General features: G+C 45.5%; 1 protein-coding gene across 1 annotated transcript in view; it reads left to right on the forward strand.

The window, feature by feature from the left end:
• The window catches only part of LOC111149732 (solute carrier family 1 member 2), a 48749-nt gene that overhangs the window by 7398 nt on the left and 27612 nt on the right, over window positions 1–13739 (forward strand). The window contains exons 4-5 of the mRNA XM_022506975.1: window positions 3251–3419; window positions 7761–7887. Of these exons, the coding sequence (XP_022362683.1) occupies window positions 3251–3419; window positions 7761–7887 (296 nt within the window). The remainder of the gene's footprint in view (window positions 1–3250; window positions 3420–7760; window positions 7888–13739) is intronic.

The raw sequence follows: 13739 nt of genomic DNA on the forward strand, positions 1-13739 counted from the left end.
CAGTGACCTGTCTGGTCAGTAGGCGGTCTCAGCTTGGAGCTGTCCGCTGCAGGACCACTGAGGGCTGAGCTGTTCCCCTCCCTGCCCCCTCCTGCGACACCCCCTCCCTGCCCCCGCTGGGAACATTCATGAGGAATGAACCCTTCGTCCCCCAGCAAAGCCCAGGGTCACTGTCCCTTTGGAGTTAGGATAATCAGAGGAAAAATTCAGTAGAATTTTTTTAAATGATTTATTTATTTTAGAGAGAGAGAGAGCAGGAGCAGGAGGGGCAGAAGGAGAGGGAGAGAGAATCTCAAGCAGACTCCCACGCTGAGTGCAAAGACCCACACAAGGCTCCATCTCATGACCCTGAGATCATGGCCTGAACCAAAACCCGAGTCGGATGCTTACCTGACTGTACCACCTGGGCACCCTGTGTAGGTCATTCATCTACCTCAGGGCAAGGGAGCATGCAGATTCCTTAAGCTGGACTTCAGGCAGCCTAGAGGAAAGGGGTCTTAAACAAGGAACCATCCAGGGACTCAGGAGGACCTCGAAGAGGACCCAGAGAAAGGGAATCATCATACGGTGACATTGCAATGCCAGAGAGAAATGGTGCCTGAGGGGTGCCTTCTGTGCCCTTGGGATACAGCTGGAAGTGATGAAGAAAAGCCCGTCTTGGGTGTGGGGGGCCTTCACGATCAGAGTTAGACACAGGGGTGGAAAGAGGAAGGTGCACATCCCCAGAGCAGAGGCTGCCTTCCCCCAGGTGGCAGGCCCCGTGTCTTACAGAGCAGGGAGGTGACCCAAGCCGAGGTTTCCAGGACAGCAATGGGCAGTCAGTTGCGGCCAGACCACAGGAATCCAACCCAGTGACAGGGACTATGTGGGTTTTCTCTTCCTGGGAATCCAGTTCACTCATCTACTCCGCACTTGTGGGCACCTCCTGGGTGCCAGGCTCCCTACTATGCAGGGGACGCCACGGGCAACGAGACACTCTGGGTCCCTGCCCAGGGGACCTTACATTCAGGGAGTGGGGAACACAGACCAGAACAAACATCACGTACATACACAAGCTATTAAAAAAATTAAGGTAAGTGCTCTCTGAGCACCGGAGGCAGGATGAGGTGCTCTGCAGTAACTGTGAGAGACACCTGAGCTGAAAGAGTGAGGGACAAACTGAGCTAGGCTGAGGATGGGGCGGAGCTGCTGGGGACTGGGGGCGGAGCCTGTCCAGAGGTGTTGCCCTCAGAGAGAAGGAAGGACAGTGTGTGGGAGGTAGAGTGAGCTGGGCGAAGCAAAGCCCAGCTCAGCCAGGACCTGGTAGGCCACGGCCAGTCTCAGGAACTTATTCTAAGAGAGTTTTAGGCACAGGGAGACACTGTTTTTCTATTTTTAAGAAATCAACCCGGCAGCTTTAGATGTAGACAGAGCTCTGGGGAGCTGGACTTACCTGGTGTTTGCAGGTAGACTAGAAGGCTGGTGGGAATAGCAGTGAGCAGGCTTTTCCACGTTCTAAGGTGAGAGACCCTGGTGGTTTGGACTTGGGTAGACTGGAGTTGGCACCTAGATGGCGCTGTCCAACCCAGGTAGGCCCAGATCAAGAACTCCGGCAGAAACCAGGCCCATGTTCCTGTATCCCTAGCAACTTGCCTGAAACTTAAGCCACTGGACTGTGCTGTTTAGAAGCTGATTTTGGAGTCAGACATGCTTCACCCTGAATCCCGCTTCAGCAACTAGCTATCTGTCTGCCCTGCAGGTAGTTAGCCCTGGAGCCTTGAGGGGTTACTGTTGACAGAAGAGATGATAGATGGCAGGTGCACACTTGACCCTGAGAGCCACTGTTTATTTACCACCAGGGCCACTAGTCTTTTGAACTCAAGGCTTGGCTTCTTTAATATTCCAAGGACAGGTCCCCAGTTGGCTTCTGGTCTTCCCATTTCCCCTGGGAGCGTAACTCTCTTGCTCCCAGAAGCCTCCCTTTGGATGGTTCCTGTGTTCTTTCTTCATGCTGACATTGCCCAGGTCAAGGGGACCATGAGCTTCCTGTTCTCCCCTTGCACACTCAGGCTGAGCTTCCTCCCTCCCTGCACAGGTGCAGGTGGTCAGGCTAGAACAGAGCATATCCTGCTTTTCTCCCACTTTGGACAATGGTCAGTTTGGCATTGCTCACCGTTTGGCCCCGCCACAGTGAACTGGGACCGTGGAGCTTAGGGAATAGAAGAATTCAGTGGTGCTCAGGCACTCTGAGTTCAGGTCCCAGTTCTGCCAAGAGCTCTATTGATTGACAAGTCATTTGAGTTCCCCATGCCTCCCCTTCCGTATCTATTCAGGGTTCAGCCATCTGTTGTCTACTATATACCAGCACTGACATTCTAGGATTCTGCATGAGTTCTATTTTAATACTCTTGGAGGTATTGTTTCTCGGGGCTCCGATGTGAATTTTCACAGCACTCTGCATGCAGGGTGCCTGGCACCTTTAAAAATAGAATGGATGTCACAGATGTCGAGGAATAGCATGAGAGGTTCTTGGGAGGCCATTTCCACGGAGATCCTTGGGAAACATTGAGCAAGGCTTGGCATCACTGTCTAGAAGGAGTGGGTGTCTTCTTTCCTTACATTTTGATCTGAAATATAAGCCAACATCCCTGTCATTGTAGCTGCTGTCTGCTAGTACATCTGGTGATCAGATGGAGATGCTCAGCAGAGCATGATTCTGGAAGGAGCCCAAATGAGTGGGTCTGTGAAGACTCTGCCAGACAGGAACCAGAGAGGAAGGAGCAAAGCAGGTGGACCATGAGGCCTCATCTGATCCCTGCATAGACCCTTACTCTCCTACTCTTGACCAGATCCAAGGCCCCTCCCAAGGGGCAAGAAGGGTCATCCAATTAGTTTCGCCATTATGAAGAGCATCCATGTTGGATGTCGGATGTTGTCTCCAAGATGCAGGGCTACCATCATGGGAATGTAAGAAGTAGACGTCTGTCCCCCACCTTGAAGTGTGCGTCCCATTACTGGATCACACCACATTACAAATGAAAGTTATAAATCCTGTAATTATCATGTGATGAGAATAATCATTTCCCACTATATTTGTGTCATAAAATGTCACTTTGTTAAACACAGACATATAAAATATTCCCCAACCTTTGTAACCTTGTTTTGACAGTTCTTAATTATTTTTTCACATACTGGGAACTTTATAAACATGTAAGTGGCTAGACTTTGGGTGATAAACCTCTCACGTTTCTATTTTCCCCCACTCCGTTAGATTCAAACGGTGACCAAGAAAGTCTTGGTGCCGCCTCCATCAGATGAGGAGGGCAATGCCACCAATGCTGTAATCTCCTTGTTGAATGAGACTGTGACAGAGGCACCTGAGGAAGCGAAGGTGGTTATCAAGAAGGGCCTGGAGTTCAAGGACGGCATGAATGTCTTAGGTAGGCAACCTGGTGTTCATCGCAGGGGGAGACGATGGCCAGCCCTTCCTGCTTCTCAGCACCCAGCAGCCCTGCCTCCCTTCTCAGAAAACCTGTCGCTGGTATTCTGTAGGTGGAGCAGGAGGCTCTCTCTAGAGAGAAAGTTGAGGGTCATGGAGACTGATAGTTGAGACATTAAGGAAGAAAGAGAGGGCAAGCAGGACCATGAGGGAACATGGCAGCTAGAGGTTGGTTGTGGAAAAAGAGGGCACTAACATTCATTGGACACATTCCCTGACTTTCTGTGTGGTGTTGACAAATAACTTTCTCTGTCTATTTCATGAAGTTACACATCCGATTTTTTCATTTTTTAAGCTTTCGTATTATATTATTTTTTGAGCTGTCCTTGGGTGTTAATGCTGTGCTAGGCACAGGGGCAGCCCACCCCGGCTTTCACATTCTTGAAACAAACACAATGCTATCAGGAGTGTAAAGTGTTGGTGTTGGTGCCCCAAAGGAGCTTATCCAAAGGAAATGGCTTTGTTTAATTTTTTGGGATTCCAATGAGCCCTTTTCCCCTAATCTGGAGCCTTCCTAGCCTTCCATGGTGTTGGGTCTTTGGCTTGGCAAGCAGACCAGGTTTGGATCCCTTATGGACCACTCACGGGTGAGCTGACAGTGGCTGAGTTGCTCTGCTTCTCAAGCTTCATGTGTAAAGTGGGGTTGGGATTGCCATTTCTCTGGTAGATCATTATGAGTATTAAATGAGATTGCACCCGTGAGGCATAGTAGCCTATGCCTCGTGCTCTGCTGGTGCAGGCTTTACGGTCGCTATCCAAGGTGGATGGAGAGCTGAGGAGCTCAATAAGAAAACAGCTCATAGAGAATGAAGACTCCCATCGCATGGGTGACTCCCATTTGCTCAGTTTACTCCCTATCCACCCCCTGGGTCCACCCTCTAACCTACCCCACACCCACTGTTAAACTGATGTTCCCTACAAAAGAAAGAGGGACATTTGGCCCTAAGCTGGGAGAAACAGGGAAGCTAGGCGGGAGAAATAGATTGATCCATGCAAGCAAGATTTCTAAGGATTTGAGGGATTGCTGGCTAGAAGGGGATCAGCTCAATGATCCTTCCACTTTACCATCTAGGAGATCAAATGCCCTTGTCTCCTTAGTAGGGTTGTCAAAGAAAAGACTGGACGCCCAGTTAGGTGTGAATTCCAGGTGAACAACAAATGACTTTTTTAGTGTAGGGTATGTCCCAAATATTGCAAGGGACATACTTATACTAAAATAAAATATATTCATTCTTTATCTGAAATCCACATTTTAACTGGGTATCCTATTTGTTTGTTTGTTCTAAACTTGCTCACCTGACACCTACCTTACCCAGAATGGTTGAGAGAAAGAGGTAGAGAAGAAGGAGGATTGTCTAGGCACTGAAAAGCAGAAGCTTCAGTAGGGATCTTCTTAGTTTGGCCTGGCGGGAAGCAGGTTCAGTAGTGAGAGCATGGAGGAGAGGCAATGGAAGATCAATAAACATTGTTGACAGTCAGTGTGAGGTGACAGGAGGAAAGAGAGAGGACAGAGAGGGTGAGTTCCTCTGGGGAGAGCTTGCAAATACCCTCAGATCCACCCCAGATCCACCCCTTCTTGCCCAATGCCAGATATGTGTGATCCTTTCAGGACCTTCCCAACCATACTCTGTCCCTGAAGGCCCATGGGCAAAGTGAACCCACAGTCCATTACATATTCTGGAGGAGGTTAAGGCCATGAGTCATGAGGCCAAAACTTTGGGGTGAATCATTCAGAAGACTTTCATGGTCGTTTCCAGATTCTCAGTGGATTCTGGGAAGTCCTGTTGACCCTGGGCTGTACTGGGGAGTTTCAACACAACTCACTACTCTCTCAGCCCCAGTGATCCAGTCTAAGGGGGCTTTGTTCAAGCAAAACATCCCAGTTCCAGTAAGTGACTTTAGTGAGGTGATGTTGACAGAGGGAAGTGACATGGAAGCTGGACATGGGTGGGCAGCAGCAGACGGAGCTCTGGAAAGCCAAGGGAAGTTAGACTGTTGAGAAACTTCCCATGTACAAATCCCTTGGTCTTCTAAGGGTGGAGAAGGTGGCTTTTGTTTTGTTTTGGAAAGTCCCAATGATCAGGCATTGCAGTAAGTGAAGACAAAACCTTGGTTCTGGGCTCCCTCTTATTGAAGTACTCATTTCTCTCCCCAGTAACCTCCAGACCACTTCTGAGCTCTCTCCTTTAACCCCAACCATTAAATCAATTCCTGGCAGAGTTTGCTCCTTCCAACTTCTCTCTCTTAGTGATAGATGTGGCCCAATTTCTTCTGACTCCGCAAGGGGAACTTTTTTCTGCCAGCTTTTTGAGATTTTGAGACCTTGAGTTTTTTCTCTTAAAATCTCCAAATGAAATTAACTGGGTAATACTAGCTCTTCTCAGCCAGAATGTTCACAGATTATTTCTCACTACACACCTAGCAAACTCTTCTCCATGTGCTTGAGAGAAGGGCTTGGGAATAGCCCAAATTTGGTTCCATACGTGATGGGAGAGCTAGACCACTCTTCCCTGATCACTAAATTTCATGAAGCCAGTCTCTGTGGCCAATAACTCACTTGTAAGGCCCTTGCTGGTCTTTCTGGCTGAGATCTGAAAAGGAGAAGTATTCACTACTGGGGATTAACAATCCTGGGTACACGTGCTGGGTTCTTTTTGGTAAAGAGAGAGGCTCCAATGAAGGATAGTTGCACAGTCTGAGTTGATATGTGCTTGGTGTGGGGAAGTGAGTGGTTTTGGGGGAGCTAGGAAAAAGGTAAAGTCAAAGGTTCAGAAAAAAGAATTCCTCCCCAAGAGAATCAAACTATAATGCTATAATTTTCCCAGTATAACTCAAGACTCTGGGCAGAACTGAACACAATAGGAAACTGAATGTAATAGAGAGGACTGGCAATTAGGTCTGCCAAACTGGGTTAAGGCTGGTGTAGGGAAGAGGAAGGAAGGAGAGGGGTATAGGGGATGGGCCATACTACATTTCAGAGAAAATGTCAGATGGGTAAGCAAGGTCCTGTGGCCAAAGGGACAGTAGCATTGACTGACAGTTCATGCAAGTAGTCAGAATTGGAGCCCCAGGACTGGCAATCGTGGGTCAGGAGTGGGGTGAGGGCACAGCCTGACTGGGAATCAGAAATTCAGATAAGCAGTAATGGGGATGTCTGTAAGCCATGTTGTGCCCCAGTCCCTGGGTAGGCCTGGGTGAGACTTCAGGCTGGGGGTGAGACTCTGAGGACAAGAATGGGAAGGAATGGTGAGGGGAGGAAAACTTGTGGGGAGAGAGAAGCCAGGCCCAGCTTGGAGGAACCAAAGTATATGGTTCCCAGGACAGGTACTCAGGTGGAGGGAATGAGGCAAAGGCAATACAGAGATAAGACCCAAGTTTGGGTGTTGGAGCTGGTTTAGGACCCAGTGCAATTTGATGGGGACAGAGTTCCTCACATCCTTACAGCCTGGGTTAGGATTGCTCTTACAGGCTGTGGTGGGGCTGGATTGAGATTGAAGTCAAGTGATGTCGAGTGAAGGGAGAAGGAGGCTAAGGGGCTAGAAAGTTACAAAGTCTATATTTTGCCTTTATGATATTGCAAAAAAAAATGCAGTAAAAAAGGAAGCATTCTACCAATTTTGACCATGAAAAGAATGATGAAGAATTAATAACAAGTTAAATCCAAACGAACTGGGTCAATTGGGGTTTCCCAATTGTTTTTGATTTCTCATTGATTTCCATTTGACTTTTCAACATTCTTCCTCCTTCTCACGTTAGGCATGTAGCAGTAGAAAAATACTTTTATGCTCAGGATTTTCCTACAGTGAAACATACCAGCCATGCGTAAGTTTAGGATAACACCAAACTAACATAGACATAACCCTGGCAGGGATTTTCTTGACTAATTGGTCTCTGCTGTTCCGATGTAGGCTCCAAAGTTTGCACGATAATCCCCAAGTCCCAACAAGCCTTCCTTCATTAATCTATGGACTATGGAATCGGCTTACCCATGATTTCATAAGTGAGGAGGAGAGAGAAGAGAGCGTTTTGAGTTTGGAATGAAACTGAATTCATTTCCTCCAAGGAACTAACACCACTGACAGTTCAACTTGCTGTTGTGGGAAATGTTAGGGGATGCCATAATTATCCAGGAGAAAGGTATTTTCAGTGTGAAACCGAATGCCTGAATCACAGGGCAACAGGCAGGGGAGAAGGTGGCTCCCTATGTTGGGAATGGTGAAGGAGGGGGAAGAAACACATATTTCTAATCTGCCCTTCTGTGTAATGTGATTTCCCCCAACAGGTCTGATAGGGTTTTTCATCGCTTTTGGCATCGCCATGGGGAAGATGGGTGAGCAGGCCAAGCTGATGGTGGAATTCTTCAACATTTTGAATGAGATTGTAATGAAGTTAGTGATCATGATCATGTGGTAAGTGGGCTTGTTCTTCCTTCAGTGTGGTGGGGGTGGGGGCGTCCAGAGGTCTTGGGATCCTTGGAAGATCATGGAGCCTTCCTAGCAGGAGTGAGTGGGTGGCCATGGACCAAGCAAAGTGCTCTCCAGAAAGACTTTGAGAAAGGGATGAAAATCTCTTTCTGGGAGCTTCCCCTAGAAAATGGTTTGGAAAACTATGGCCCATCCTCAGGCCAGATCCTTTCTGCTATTCCTTTAGTGGCCTACAGGACTGGGTTTTATGTTCTTATGTTGCTGGGGGGGGGGAATAAAAAGAGTAATAATATTTCACACACATGAAAATTACATGAAATTCACATCAGGGCCCATAGATAGAGTTTTATTGGCACATGGCCACACCCTTTCATTCACATATTGTCTAGCATTACTTTATGCTGAATGCAGAGTCGAGTCGTTCTGATCAACACCGTGTAGCCTGCAAAGACCGAAGTATTTACTATTTGACCCTTCACATAAAAATTTGCCAATCCCTACAGTGGGAACACAAAAACAACAACAACAATTAAAAAGAGGGACAAGCTGAAAAAACCAACTAGTAATTCTGAAACCAGCAGTATCAGAAAACACTGAGATAAGTCCAAGATACCAGGGATGATATGGCCTGACCCAGGGTTTGTGGAAGGACCGCCACTCTAATATTCTGGCGTCCAAAAGCAATGTATCGGAGACTCTTCATTCAGACAGAAGGAAAAAGAGGCAGTTTTCAGGCCATGCAAGCAAAATGATATCACAGAGGACACATTAAAATTATAAGTACTCTTGGAAATGTGGTTCCACCCTCTAGTTGTGTAGAAGAGAAGACTGTGGTCCAGAGTGACTACGTCTTGATTGTACAATATCACGATCATTAGAAGAATAAAACTTATCAATTCTTGATTTCCTTTTATCTGTGAAGAGCCATGATAAGTGCTTAATACTTACCTATTGTAACTCCAATAACCCTGCAAAGATGGCATCATGACTCTCATTTTCCAGAAGAGGAGACTGAGGTATACTGAAGTTGAATACTTTGCTTAAGACTATGTATCGGGGCGGGGGGCGGGAGAGAAGCTGGAGTACCTATTGATTTCACAATCCTTGGTGCATAGTTGGGGGGCTTTTTTGTTTGAATTATCTAAGTAATACCATCTCTACTCCATTTCATGTAGGTTTATGGTCAGTGGTTCTGAACTCTAGGGCAGCCCAGGAGAGCAGGAACATCCATTCCTTTATGAAGGAAGCTATACCACCTTCAGAACTTTCTACTGCCCCATATCTCTCAGATGGAAAGATTTTTTTTTAAGATTTTTTATTAATTTATTTGACAGACAGAGATCACAAGTAGGCAGAGAAGCAGGCAGAGAGAGGAGGAAGCAGGCTCCCTGCTGAGCAGAGAACCCGATGCGAGGCTCGATCCCAGGACCCTGGGATCATGACCTGAACCGAAGGCAGAGGCTTTAACCCACTGAGCCACCCAGGCGCCCCTCAGATGAAAAGAATTTTACATGTGTTTGTTCCAGATCTCTATGATGGTCTGGTACACTTGCCTGGGAAAAAAAGAAAACCATTATTATATCAAGCGACATCTGTGTCCTATCTGTCACAGAAATTCTGGATTACAGATTCCCTGTCTCTGTGTGCTCCCCTGCTACCCACCTTCCCCAGTCCTCCTCTGATCTTCTTTTACTTCTGTGTGGTGCCTTCCACTAAAATTCTACCTTCTTTTTCTCTTCTTCCTCCCCTTGGCCCCTACTCCCACTTTACAAGGGCAAAAATCTGTTTTTGACTTATTTTTTTTACCTCCACAGAACCAAACATTGTGATATGCTGGTAGAAATTCTTACTGAACCCTCAGGAGTGAGTAGGCTAGCTGATGAGCCTCAGATCAAGAAGATGTGCCTCGTGATTTCATGAAACATATTTACTAGACTTGGCTTGTTTCAGATCATTGCTTTTTGTACTTTTAAAACACAAACAGGATGCCGGTAAAATTGTGTGTGTGTCGTGTTGATTTTTCAACTTCCCAGGCAATCCTAGATTTCTGAATATTTCTTTTCTATGAAAATCTAAAGTCACACACAATGTGATGCTCTAAAAAAAATATGCTTAGAAACTTTAAGATCCATCTGTGGTTGCTGAGACTTTAATAGATGATAATGCCTAAAGTAGGATATGCCTCTTGGTAGTAAACATTAGGATCTGCCCTGGTCTCCTAGAATTTTTTAGAATGAGCATCCTTGCTCTAAAAATTCAGTTCATATTTCTGTATGATAATGCCAGTGATGTGGGCCGTGTCACTTCCACTAAGCCCATGAAGAGAAGGAATCTAGGAGGTGAGGTCAGTCATGGGATGAAGGGCGTGCTCTCTTCTCCACAGGGATGAAGGGTGTGGATCAAGGTTTCCTGTTCACTGAAACCAAAACTCCTAAAGATTTACTATCAAATCCCAGGAGACGCAGAGCAATTGTGAGCCAGGGACAAGGCCTATGGAACGATTTCTGACAGCTGTTCGGTGACCTCATCTAGACAAACAGTCAGGAAGGGGTTCTACGACACAAGATGCCATTTCTACACATTTCTTTCATTCTTTAGCTGCCTTGTCAGTGCCGGATAACGATGCGTGTGGGAAGGTTTGGGGTGAAACACTCAATTACTCTTTAACTGACCCCCTCAAAGCTAAATGATCAGTTCTTGGGGATTCTTCTCTGTGTGGTAGTCAGAATAGTATAATAGCAAAATAAAACATTGGAGAGGTGGCTATTATTGTAATAGGGATTATTACTAAATTATAACTTAGAGTTATGAAATGTTTGCTATGCTCTCAACATTACCTCTTTTATTGTGCTTTACCTATATATTACTGAGGAGCTAATTATTATTATTATAATTGTCATTAAATCATAGCTAAGATTTGCCAAATTCCTGCTATATGCTGAATACTGTTCCACTTGCTTTATGAGCATTAACTGACTTAATTGTCTCAGTAATACCTAGCAGAAATAGGTAGTTTTATTAGCCCCATTTTCCAGATGTGAAAACTAAGCACAGAGTTTAACTTGCCCAGTGTTGCACAGTGCCTTATTAACTAATTAATTAATTGTATGGCACCTTATTCAGCTTCTATCTGACTTCACACCAGAGTGAATCCAGGACACTCTGGTTACTAACTGTGTGATTCTATATGGGTTAGACAGTTCCTAAACTCCACGTCAGAATGGATTGATCATAGAATCAACCTCCTAGGGTTGCTGTGAGAATTAAATGAAATTGAGACCAACAGTTACAAAGCATTTCTTATGTGCTGGGACCTGCCTAAATGTTGTCTATGAACCAGTATTATCATTGCAGTTATTTTGTGATTATCATTACTGTTATCATTCAATCCATATCCTCTGTTTCTCTGTGTTCATGGATTCTTCAAGAAGCCTAAAAGGTCCTATGATTCACCAAAAAAAAGAGAGAAAAACCCTTAATTTCAGTATGATTTTCATATCCTCATTTTTTGCAAATTTCTTTAAAACATTTTTTTCAAATCTGAAAATCTAAACAGAAAGTAAAACTTTGCATACTCTCGCCACTGTAGAAACACAAGGCAAGAAGTGAGATCTCTTCATTCTTTCAATTTTCCCTCCCTGTTAACCTACCACCACCACCACCCATCCATCCATCCATCCATCCATGCATCCAACTGTCCATTCATCCATCCAATCATCCATCCATCCATCCATCCCTGCTTTCAATCCACAAATATATTTTGAGCCCCTCTTCTATGCCAATAATAATTTTAGGTGCCGGTGATAGAATGGTGAATGAGAGAGAAAAATTCTGGCCCTCATGGAGCCTACATTCTTTTGGAAAAGGAGAAGGATTAAAGGAATAAAAGGAAACAAATTAGAATTCAGACAGTAATCTCTGCTACAAAGTCAGTAACCAGGACAGTGGGACCGAGAGTGATGGGGGATGGAAATATGCCTTAGACTTGATCCAGAGGACCCAGGAGGGCTGTCTGGGGAAGTGACTTTTGAGGAAGACCTGAAGAATGAAAAGAGGTTGCTCTGTGAAGAACCAACAGGAGAATTTTCCAGGGGGAGGAAATAGCAGATAAAGGGTTTTCAAGAGTCAGAATGAAGATCAGGGGTAGCTGTAATGTGGTTGGTTGGTGAGGAGGTAGAAAGCTGTGAAGTTGGGGAGGTGAGCAAGAGGCAGATCCCATAGGGCCTTGTAGGCTACCATGATGAGTTGGGGTTTATTGACTTGAAAAATGAAGTCCTTAGGAGGCTACAAGCCTGGAGGCTCTCCATACTGATTTTCAGCCTATCCTGATAAAAATTTCTAATCCACACAAAGTAACTCTGAGCACAGTCACTCCTTGGATAGTCAGGACATCTGTCTAGATCTAAGTAGACTGGGAAAAATGGAGAGTTGTGTTACTTTTTGAGCCTGAATACAGACAACACCCTTGGGTAATTCTTAGAATGTATATTTAGCTCTCTGTTGACAGACTCTCCCATTTCTTAGCTCTCCTGGGTTCTGTCCCAAACCGGAAGGCTAGTGTTGCTATTGGAAACCAATAGCAGTGTGGGACAGAACCAGAGTGGCTTTATGGCAAGCCTGAGAAAGTCCCTCCACTAATTTCCATCTAAGTGTCTGATCCACCATTGGTCCTATGACTCAGAGTCCTGAATTATTTACCTTAATGGGTTAAGACTAAAGGTCTTGAATCAGTTGGAGCTAATGGAAGTGGTTTCCAGAGGCTAACCAAGTAATACCTGCATTTCATCGGTTGTAGAGCAGATTTTAGCCCTTGAAACACTGGTTTCCAAACACATCAGGAATTACCTGGAACTTGTTTAAAATATAAATGCCCCCTAGGTCAGCTCCAGGAAATTCTAACTCAGCCGATATGTGGTGGGCCTGGGGAATCCACGTTGATACCAGGCAGGCCAACTTGATTGTGAAGTTGGTGTCTATGAACGTACAGAGACACTGAGGTCTGGGCATGTTAAATTCTATATATGAGTTTGTGTTTGTGGAGTGGAGGGCAGTCTTGGCAAGGGCAACTTGGTGGGAGGGAACCTGAAGATGACAAGAGCAGAGGTACCAAGTGGATGGAGGAAAGAATGGTTGATGCAACAGGAAGAAAAAGACTTGACGGGCCAGTCTTAGATTAATCAGTGGCTTTGACCACAGTGCCCAGAGCTGCAGATACAAGCAACCCAACGACAGTGTGGTAGATATTTTCTCTTCCTGCTCTGCAGTCATGTCCTTCTAATTCAGAAGTGGGTCCAGCTATTCCTGGGTACCATTTGGCTTCAGAAACTTACTGGAGCCCTCAGTCTCTTCATGCACTTTGGTTTATGGCTTTGATTGCTTGTTTCATCTCAGGAGCTTTGTGTGGTGACCTCGAATCCCGTGCATTTGCCCTTTCTTTTCCATGGGGTGTCATTTTCTTTCTTTTTTTTAAAATTTTTTAAATTAGTGTAATTATTTTTTTTAAAGAATTTATTTATTTATTTGACAGACAGTGATCACAAGCAGGCAGAGAGGCAGAGAGAGAGATAGGAGGAAGCAGGCTCCCTGCTGAGCAGAGAGCCCGATGCGGGGCTCGATCCCAGGACCTGGAGATCATGACCCGAGCCGAAGTCAGAGGCTTTAACCCACTGAGCCACCCAGGTGCCCCTGGGGTGTCATTTTCAATGAGATAATTATGTAGAAACCCAGGAGCTCAGAAACTCCAGCTCCTGAGTGGAAGATTAAGCCACTCATTTTGAACACAGGTGCAGGGAAGTAATGACTCTAGAAGACACCATTGAGGACAAAGGCTCTTTCCT

The sequence above is a fragment of the Enhydra lutris genome, unplaced genomic scaffold (assembly GCF_002288905.1).
Source record: "Enhydra lutris kenyoni isolate GAN:26980312 unplaced genomic scaffold, ASM228890v2 scaffoldscaffold22, whole genome shotgun sequence".
NCBI classification, from domain to species: domain Eukaryota; kingdom Metazoa; phylum Chordata; class Mammalia; order Carnivora; family Mustelidae; genus Enhydra; species Enhydra lutris.